Source organism: Notothenia coriiceps, unplaced genomic scaffold (genome assembly GCF_000735185.1).
Source record: "Notothenia coriiceps isolate Sejong01 unplaced genomic scaffold, NC01 NC01_scaffold00037246, whole genome shotgun sequence".
Taxonomy (NCBI): domain Eukaryota; kingdom Metazoa; phylum Chordata; class Actinopteri; order Perciformes; family Nototheniidae; genus Notothenia; species Notothenia coriiceps.
In genome coordinates this window covers 16,560,454-16,571,348 of record NW_011369947.1, presented here as the reverse complement: position 1 = coordinate 16,571,348, position 10,895 = coordinate 16,560,454, and the positions used below count along the sequence as shown (strand labels likewise).

At 42.3% G+C, this 10,895-nt stretch overlaps 2 protein-coding genes across 4 annotated transcripts in view; both read left to right on the top strand.

Moving 5' to 3' along the window:
- gabrg2 (gamma-aminobutyric acid type A receptor subunit gamma2) overlaps nucleotides 1-10,895 on the top strand; it is a 220,071-nt gene that overhangs the window by 66,707 nt on the left and 142,469 nt on the right. The window lies entirely within an intron of this gene.
- Nucleotides 4,084-6,498, top strand: rasl11b (RAS-like, family 11, member B). Its single transcript, XM_010794978.1, has 4 exons — nucleotides 4,084-4,338; nucleotides 4,463-4,519; nucleotides 4,633-4,709; nucleotides 5,272-6,498. The coding sequence occupies exons 1-4, from the start codon at nucleotides 4,224-4,226 to the stop codon at nucleotides 5,755-5,757; spliced, it is 735 nt and encodes a 244-aa protein (XP_010793280.1). The 5' UTR covers nucleotides 4,084-4,223; the 3' UTR covers nucleotides 5,758-6,498.

The window sequence follows — 10,895 nt, the reverse complement described above, 5'->3', positions numbered from 1 at the left end:
TTTAAAAGGGGAGTGATATGTAAAAATATCCATAAAGAAAGAAATCTGTTTACAGTTCTGTTTCATATGGGTGTTGAGAGATGTATCCATAGATCTCTTCATGTTGCTCTCAAAGTGCACCAGATGCTTTTAACTTCAACATTTAAAAAAATGTCCACATGGATATGAAACTAAATACATTTGCACACATCTTGTGTCCATATCTTTCTGTGCATGAATGCGCGGGTCATGGTCAAATATCTGGATTAAGACGTTGCTTTTTCTTTGCACAGCATGAAAGAAAGGCGAAATGAATGGGCTTTGATTTGAGTTTTTTAAGCAGACGTTGAGTTCAATAATTTGTACGGCCCTCGAAGGATGTTGTAAAAATTGAAATGGCCCTTGAGAGGAAAAAGGTTCCCCACCCCTGCGCTACAGGGTGTACTTTGAGGGTTTTTGACTCTACAGACCGTTTACATGCAGAAAAAGCTACAGAACAAACAAGTGGACGGGTAATAACCGGAAAAGCATGACATGGGCCCTTTAAAATAAAGACATCACACACGAGCACTATAATAGAAAATAATAATAGAAAAATCTGTAAATATATTTTGTTTTACAGAAATAGCATTGCTAATTCAGATTGTAATTATCCTCCCACCTTTTTCATCCAACAATGCCAACTCCACCAGAACAAAACAGGAGATGTTTTCTTTATTAAAATAGTGAATAAATTATCTCCTTTCTCTGTCATATCAAAACATCCACTTAATCTTCCATTTAACATGGTTAATCATTACATTACATTACATTTAGCTGACGCTTTTATCCAAAGCGACTTACAATAAGTACATTCCACTATACACAGATTTAGTGCACATTTACCTTTATTCACTGATAGCTTTAACACGTGAGAAGGAAAAAAACAACTTCTCAATCAGGGTAAACAGGATAATCCCAGAGTTTAACGTCTTACTTTAAATACATATCAATGGTCACATGCACACCAGACGAAAACAACATTACCCTCTGTTATTACTGCAAGACCTATAGTTATATCTGTCTCTTTGTCTGTCATGCACATATGCAACAGCCAAACCTGTATGCACATAACGAGTTTGGAGACTGACGCAAGCTCGTCAATCCTCAGAAATGAGAGTGGAAAAAAATCATACGCCAGAGATCAGCTGAGGAATGTAAACAGGGGTGCATCGTGTTTTTTAAGAAGGCCATGTAAAAACATTGAGCTGGCATTCCTCTAGTGGGAGGAGGAGGTGTGAGTAGGGGGGGGGGGAGCTATTGTCATTCACAGCACACACAACCCCCTACAACCACCACTGCCTTCCCCCTTACCATGCTGTTGACATTCAGTGATATGCAAATGCTTGAACATGTTGCAAGGTTCACATTTCAATAAGAAAAAACAACCTCTCTTGCATTGTGTTTTGTGCTTGTGGCGAGCCAATACAATCTCCATTGCTCATTGTAAATGTAAATAAACATGTATATAAACACATCGTTAAAGAGATTCATGACAAGAGGTGTGAATCTGACATACCCTTGTTTTCATGCATATGTAGTTAGGTCCTGCAAGGAAACAGAAAGTTTACTCTCCATTGCATTGAATTATTTCTTAAATTATAAATAGCATATTATACTCTTATGTAACATTTAATCAGCCCCATCTTCCTGTCTGTCAGAAGATCCTGAAACGTTTTTTTGAAACATTTACACAACTTTAAAGTAACTAGAAGGTAACACAAGACCAGGGCCAAAATAAGTGTCTCCTAATAATCACTGACAATGATGAAAGGCAATAAGAATGATACACATCCATCATGATAAACATTTGTCCGTAGCTCATGAGGTTTCCCCCCAAGGCAGCCCCAAAGTGCCCCAGTTTCTCTGATATCCCTAATGACCCTCCTTTGAGGGATCAGGCCTGGGGGCAAGTGACGGTTGTATGCCTCTTTCTCACTATAAAAGGTGAGCCCAACTCAGGAAATCATTCCTCACTTCTTTGTCAACAAGGACATCCTTCTGAGAACACCTCCTCCTCCTGATTTCACCTGCCTTCAACCACTCCGCCCACCCCCCAATTAATGCAACATTCCTCTGTTTGCAGTGAATACCCCAAATTCTCCCTGATAACAGCCCGCTCAAGGATTACCCCCGCTTTACCCTCCCTAACCACCTATTGTCACTTCAGTGTGAGTGACAATCTGATCCCCAACTCAGGCCTTGTTCTGCTCTGTTGTGGCTATAATTGTCCGCCTTGACTCAAAGGTATTTTAATTTACCTCCAGTCCTCCCTGAGGGAAAGTGAAGGCAACACCGGCCTGAAGCCACACATACACAGACAGTGGAGTAGAGTTACTGTACTGCAGTGTGAAATGTATCACCACCAACTACATATTGTTTTTTAGAAATAAAAGAAGTGATGTGGCATCCTTTCATAATACATTTAAAGTCAGTTTGTCGTCACTGCTGCTTCTGGTGTGTGTGAGTCATATAGTGTTTCTGAGTTAATACCGGAGGGTAGGATATCAGAGAAAAACACCTCCACAGCCTCCTCAATTATCTGTCATCATTAGCCTTCTCGCCTGGTTGCTAAACCTTGATGTATTTTATCTTTCTGTTAAAAAAATACAGCGTGGGCTTAGATTTCAAACTTGTGAACAAACTCACATCATTCATTTGAAAAAGCAGGAATTCAGCTTTATTTGGACACAGAAACACTGAGAGAATCCAGTTTATATGTCAACAAGTTCAGGTATGTACAGTATTCTCTGACTATTAGCATGAGAACAGGCTCGTCCTTCCCATAATGCTGCTGGGTGGAGTTCACTATGATGTGGTTAGAGGGATAGTTCTGTGTGTGCATGTGTACACACCACGAAACCATGTCTGCTCACGAATCCTCTGCACTAATTTTGTATTTCAGCGCGGTCGCCTGTCATCAGCGCTCTTATCAAAAATACATACCAGACCATAATCACTGCAACTGGAGGCCAAAATACCTCAGAGCACATGAACAGAATTGAAAGATGGGAGAGGGAGAGAGGGAGAGGGAGAGAGGGAGGCATGTGGGGGGCGTGACAGAACAGATAGAAAAAAGTGGGACAAAGAGATGATACAGGTCAAATCAGAGCAGAGAGCAGCTGCTGGACAAAATACCAAACAATGTTAAACTATGTTGCATTACTCTCCTAAATATAGATTTATGTTGCCTTTCTGGCTGACATATTGTGTTATTTCTGGATGAGCAGGGCCGTAGCTTTTGAATTCACTGTATGCATGCTAGCAGGAGTTCTTTAAGTGTATGCGCAAGTCTGCTGAGGGGTTCTGTTTGTGCAACATCAGCAGCCATTAACCCCCTGTGTGGATGACTCACAAGTTTAGGGGCATGTCTGAACAGATTACTGTCCGCAGCCCAACACTGGAGGGTGAACAGGATCCATCCCCATCCACAATTTACTCACAAAACTGTGATGTTATGGTTGAAAACATGCAGAATGTATTTTTTCGTTTTTATTTTATTTTACTAATTTTGTTCGGTATTTAATTCGTCATTTTCGTGTCTCTAAAAATATATGATTTGCAAAACTGTTCTTTTAACATAATGTGACCCCAAAGTAGCCTATTAGGAAAATCAAAACTCATAAAAAGAAGATGAAAACAATAATGATAATACATTTTTTTTACTGGTAATATACCTGATTATTTTGACCAATGCTCAATAATGTAGTGAATTTGTAGTTTACAAATGGGAATTATTTGAATATATATTTTTTTCCTTACAACATATATAGATTATGTGAATGATTATATGACCGCAGCTAATTTGATTCAAGTGGGAAAAAAAACACATTCCCCCCCCTTTCCCTATCCATCTGGTGATTTATAAGGACACACAGATAGAGCCCACCTGTTGCAGCATTTCTCGCTTGTGTATAGCATGCACATACACGTGAAGGTGGAGGCGCACGAGGGAGGGGGAAGAGAGGTGGGGGTTGACTATCACCCAATCAGATGTGACCTCCTTCTCAACGCTATAAAGCATCGAGCCCCTCTCAGAAGCACATCTTTCACTCAGTGCGCTTCTTCCTTCTCACAGTACGCACTAGTGTTGACTCTTCTTCCATCTACCGAACCCGATGCAGGATTAACTTCATCCTTTTAACCAAGAGCCAGTTTGGTCTCCATTTTGTATTACTTGGACGAAATTGACTAACGGATCAAATATGCGTCTTATCCACAACATGAGTTCCATTGCGGAGTATTCACCAGTTGAGAGCTCGGTCCCCAACCGGGTCATTAAAATGGCTGTGATAGGAGGCAGCGGAGTTGGAAAAACAGGTAAGAAAAAGGATAAAAAAAAAGAAACGACTACTTTGTACTTTACGTACAGTTCAATCTTAAAGTGATTTATGTTGTGCTCTAGTCGTTTATTTGTCTAACATTGTATTTTTCTTTATTTTAGCACTCGTGGTGAGATTCCTAACGAGGCGCTTCATCGGAGACTATGAGAGAAATGCTGGTGAGTAACTGAGAATAACACGTTTTAAATGATGACGTTTGGCTCAATTTGCGTCTTTTTTTTCCAAGTTAGAAATTTGTGCTAAGTATTTTTGTTTTCTTTTGTGTGCGCAGGTAATCTGTACTCCAGAGAAGTCCAAGTCGATGCAGAGCAAGTGACCATCCAGGTTCAAGACACTCCTGGCGTTGAGGTAAGATCCTTTTCTATTCTCATTTGTTTCCCTTCTAGCTATCTTCTCCCAGACAGAAACCAGACAGTTTATTTCCCCTGGGCTGACTGCAAAGTAACTGAGCCCGCATAGTTCAACATATGAAAATCTGTGGAGGTTAATCCAATAGAAAGATAATATAATCGAATTCCCTGTCTGTTAAGATCATCCAAGCCTTTCGTGACTGGGCACCAGTCCAAAAACCAAAGATCTGTGTGTATGTACATTTTCTCCCGGAGTAGAGCCCTTCAGTCTGGCTGTCTAATCTCCCATTTAGCCTAATAGATGTCTGAGGCCAGGGTAAATGATACCCTGATGCCGATCCAGACTCCTCCATCATCCACACCTCTCTGTTCTGCAGCAGTAACACTATAGCTCCTGTCTGCCTCAGTCAGCATTCCTTTCATTTCTCAAGATTAATTGCAAAAAAAGTCAGGGAACATTACATCTTCATTTTAGTTGAATAGACAATGCCTAAAATGTTTTTCTAAGTAAGTGTTCTGGGTTGAGTATTAATCAGTCTCCTTTTTTCTTTCCTCTCCAGATGACAGATAATGGCATTAACTTACCAGATCATGTGACCTGCTCCATCAAGTGGGCTGATGCCGTGGTTCTGGTGTACTCTGTGACCGACCGACGCAGCTTCGATCTGATCGAGCAGTTGCACCAGCAGGTGGTTCGTACCGGAGGCGCTAACATGCCCCCGGTGATCCTGCTGGCCAATAAGGCCGACCTGCTGCACCTGAGGCAGGTCGACGCCCAGCAGGGCCCTATGCTGGCCGAAACTCTGGGCTGCTCTTTCTATGAAGTGTCTGCCAGCGAGGACTATAGCCAGGTGCACAAGGCTTTCCACAGGCTTTGCTGCCAGCTAGCCAAGCAGCCGGCTCCTGCCTCCAACTCCACCAGCGCCGCCACAGAGAAGAGGCGCTCCCCCCTCATCCCAAGGCCAAAGTCCCCCAACATCCAAGACCTGAAGAGGCGCTTCAAGCAAGCCCTGTCAGCCAAAGTCCGGACTGTCACCTCGGTGTGAGGAGCACTAAGAAATGAACATGGTCCCGGGTGGCCAGAGAAAGAAAGCATTGAGGAAAGCTGAGATAAGCAGGCAGAAGATGTACGCTTCTCAACTGAAGTCCTGAGTCTGGCCGATTGAAGGCAGATGTGACACAGCTCTATGTAGCGAGATGATTCTTGGTAATGACCTCTGAGTGGCAGGTGATCGCTCTGTCCGAAAGCACGTGTGAGGAGGTTCATCATCTGTTCAGGAGCAGAAACTACATTAATGAACACAGAAGCAGCTGTGAGGCTGACTGAGCCCAAGACTCTCTGCACATAAAAAAAAGGAAAGAAAACTAAGCTCTCCTGGCAACAGCAGAGCTGAAGGACGGCTTATTTTTAGCTGTGTTGCCCATTGTGGCTTTTCTTTATTCAGACTGCCGCTACTTGGCACCACTAAATGCTGGGTTTTATTATACCAGCCACTTGAGCCAGGGCTCTGTGTAGCCATGTGTGTGTGTGTGTGTGTGTGTACTAAGTTTCTTGCATGCAAATACCTGCAGTATATGTTTGCAGTGTTCAGAAGCATCACTGTGCAGAATGATGGGAGAAGGGGGGGGGGGGGGGGGGTGGTTGTAGCCGGGCAGCAGACACAATATGTAGCGTGTCGCCGTTATTATACTGATGCACTTTATAAAATGAAATGATCCAAAGGGCTTATTGTTATTTATATGTTCCAAACATGACTTTTTGTTCACAATAAAATGATGAAATTGAATTCTATGTCTCTGGTTTTTCATTTATCAGTTTTAATATGTGTATTCGACAACCGAAACAATGACGTAAGCAGACAATACATTTCAAATCACTCATTTCAGATGGTTTACCAAAATGGTATCATAGTGCATAATCAATCATTTTCACTACTTAAAAACATCTTAGCTGTTTTATAAGAGAACGATTTAATATTCCCTTTCCAACCTGTGGTCTAATGAGAAAGAACACATTTCTCTAAAGCGTAAAGCAGAAATATTCTGCCCACAAATCTGAAATTGTATTTCACAGAGTATTTCAAACTGATCATAAAGGAATGGTAACAAAGCAACAATATATTCAATTTATATGTTTACGTCTTTATAACTAACATAATAAGAGCATGTTGACGTAGCTACCTGTGAATATGTAGATTGTAGCGTCTGCACTTAGGTGTGTTGATTATCATGAGGTGTTAAGTGCTCTACGACCACAATGGAACAAAATCCTTCTGGCTTTATAGTGTTTTCATCTTTAACAAATGCAATGACTGTTTTTTTAATCATCAAATAAAAGCTAACAATCGAACAATAGCATGTCTTTGGCCTTAAGACACATTGATGATGTGAAGGGGATGACTAATACAGGCGAAGGAAGTCTGGCTAATGGACAAACCCATTCTTAGCAAATGCTTAGATAACAGCATTAATGAATAGCATTGCAGAAGAGAAGCATGACTGTACTGCCGCTTCTCAGGTCCTTAGATCTGCCTACAACCCTGGTGCTGTCATCAGCCACTGAAAATCAAGATCACAAAGAAATCTAAAGAAAAGCCTGAACCAACAGCAGGGGAAGAGTTCATGTTCAGGCTCTACTGAGGATAAAGAAAATAAATCAATCCCTTTTCCAATTAACTTGAATGTGTGTTTCATTATGTTAGAGATCCGTTTATTTGCAGTCCATAATCTAATTAGGCAATCATGAATGTATCCCAGTGTAATCTGTCATACAAGCCTGAAAACACAGGATGTATTCCTCTTTTGGACATGTGGTACACTCTGGTTGTCAATGCAGGTGTCTAAGTGGGTAAACGTACTAAACAATAGCTGAGGTGAATCATGTGGAAGAGAGTAAAGGGAGATTGGGAGGAGGGGGACGCAGGAGTGTGAAGACGAGCTCTAAGTGTGAGCAAATTATGGGCCAAAGCAGACGCTGTGAAACGTGTTGTTAATCATTCTGTATGAAGTGTTGAGGTGTGAATGGACCCTAACAGATTGTGTGTATTCTCCATCACAACAGCAGGCCTTCTTTGAGTTTACACATACAGTCTACTTTCAACACAGCCTGGTCAAAATGCCTAACAATTGAGCAAATGAAAGGCATCATCACAGGGCCGTGTTTGACAAGTCACTGGTTTTATTGTTTCATATTAACATCATTTCACACCTCTTGCTGGAAAACACTTTAAAGCGGCTTTGGATGGAGAGTTTCTGTTTGGAATACACACTCGGATATTTACATTTTTAATTATGTCTGCAAGAAAAATAAAACCCAATAGGTAGTTTAATATCATAGCTTTAGATTTCACTTTGGAATACACACATAGACATGAGCAGGGAAGGAATGTTGCTGAATCGTTTTCCTTGATTTTCTCTTGCAGCTTTGACAGTGACTCTCATTTACTGACACTCAAATCACACCCGAGGAGGTGTCGAGAGGTCGCATCATGTGTTCTTCCACGTGTGTGTGTGTGCATGGTGTGTTTCCACGTGACGGCCCCTTAAACACCGATGTCAGGCAGCAGTCTTTGGGTGGTGAAGAGCAGCTCGGGAATATCCGTCGGCCTCAGCAATCTGGTAGACAAAACCAGCACCTGTAGAGAGCACAACACCGTCAGGAGGTGACAACGGGTCACTGTGACACAAGGCTCATAGATGACCTGAATGTTACGGTGAGTAATGTGCACGTTGGCAATCAGCGTGAATCAGGTGCCCTCATCTGGCTTTATTTTCATCATTTGATTTATTTATTATTATATAGCTCCAGGATTATCCCTTTACAGGATGTCTTTGGTCCTGATAACATATCAAAGTGACTCTTTCAGACATGACACAAGCATACAATGTATCACATGTATGAAATAAAGGTTTTTAGATACATATACAGTGGGGCAAAAAAGTATTTAGTCAGCCACCAATTGTGCAAGTTCTCCCACTTAAAAAGATGAGAGGCCTGTAATTTTCATCCTAGGTATACCTCAACTATGAGAGACAGAATGAGAAAAAAAAAAAAATACAGAAAATCACATTGTCTGATTTTTAAAGAATGTATTTGTAAAATAAGTATTTGGTCACCTACAAACAAACAGACCTGTAACTTCTTCTTTCAGAGCCTCCTCTGTCCTCCACTTGTTAACTGTATTAATGGCACCTGTTTGAACTCGTTATCAGTATAAAAGACACCTGTCCACAACCTCAAACAGTCACACTCCAAACTCCACTATGGCCAAGACCAAAGAGCTGTCAAAGGACACCAGAAACTAAATGGTAGACCTGCACCAGGCTGGGAAGACTGAATCTGCAATAGGTAAGCAGCTTGGTGTGAAGAAATCAACTGTGGGAGCAATTATTAGAAAATGGAAGACATACAAGACCACTGATAATCTCCCTCGATCTGGGGCTCCACGCAAGACCTCACCCCGTGGGGTCAAAATGAGAAACAAGAGCGGTGAGCAAAGATCCCAGAACCACACGGGGCGACCTAGTCCATGACCTGCAGAGAGCTGGGACCAAAGTAACAAAGGCTACCATCAGTAACACACTACGCCGCCAGGGACTCAAATCCTGCAGTGCCAGACGTGTCCCCCTGCTTAAGCCAGTACATGTCCAGGCCCGTCTGAAGTTTGCTAGAGAGCATTTAGATGATCCAGAAGAGGATTGGGAGAATGTCATATGGTCAGATGAAACCAAAATAGAACTTTTTGGTAAAAACTCAACTAGACGTGTTTGGAGGAGAAAGAATGCTGAGTTGCATCCAAAGAACACCTACTGTGAAATATGGGGGTGGAAACATCATGCTTTGGGGCTGTTTTTCTGCAAAGGGACCAGGACGACTGATCCGTGTAAAGGAAAGAAGGAATGGGGCCATGTATCGTGAGATTTTGAGTGACAACCTCCTTCCATCAGCAAGGGCATTGAAGATGAAACATGGCTGGGTCTTTCAGCATGACAATGATCCCAAACACACCGCCCGGGCAACGAAGGAGTGGCTTCGTAAGAAGCATTTCAAGGTCCGTGGAGTGGCCTAGCCANNCGGTGAGCAAAGATCCCAGAACCACACGGGGGGACCTAGTCAATGACCTGCAGAGAGCTGGGACCAAAGTAACAAAGGCTACCATCAGTAACACACTACGCCGCCAGGGACTCAGATCCTGCAGTGCCAGACGTGTCCCCCTGCTTAAGACACTACATGTCCAGGCCCGTCTGAAGTTTGCTAGAGAGCATTTAGATCAGTGGTCGCCAACCAGTCGATCGCGAGTGTGGTGCGGGTAGATCGCGGACCGTTAAAAAAAAAAGTAACAAAAGAAAAAGAAAATTAAAATAATAATGTTTGAAAAATACGTTTTTAGATGTAAACCTATCATCCACCACCCCGTTAGCAGGTGCCACTTGATTGACGTATATTTGAGACACCTCAATAATATAATACATTAACCGTGCTTTACGTGAACCTCATCATGACACAAGAGACAACGGCAGGACTGTAATTTCCCGTGTTCAGTGAATGCAACAGAGGCAAGACACCAGACCAATCAGAGAGTTGCATGGAAATACACGTGTGCTTGGGTCATTCAAGCTCGGCTCTGTGTGTGTGTGGCGATAGCGCATTTAGTGTGATAGAGGGAGAGAGGGAGAGAGGGAGAGAGAGGGACCGGTGTTAGCGGGGACCGTGATGTTAGCATCTGGTTAGCTAGCTGCACTAACGGACATAAGGAGCTGTTTCCACAACAAGCTGGAGGAGAGTCCTCTCCTGTCAGACTGAGGGGCTCAGGTGAGCTAAAGGACTCTCTGAGTGTTTAGAAGAACGGTTTTGTCACAAATTATTCAAAAGATTATTTCCGCGGCACACCTTCATATGATCATTATAGTTATACAAACAATAAGAGAATAAATGAAANNNNCTGCTTACAGTTCTGTTTCATATGGATGTTGAGAGATGTATCCATAGATCTCTTCATGTTGCTCTCAAAGTGCAGCAGATTGATGGTTTTAACTTCAACATTTAAAAAAAATCTTCATGGTGGTGCATGCCCCCAAACCCCCCTAGATGAGGTTAGATCCGCCCCCCCACCCAATTTAAATCATGTCCACATGGATATGAAACTAAATACATTTGCACACATCTTGTGTCCATATCTTTCTG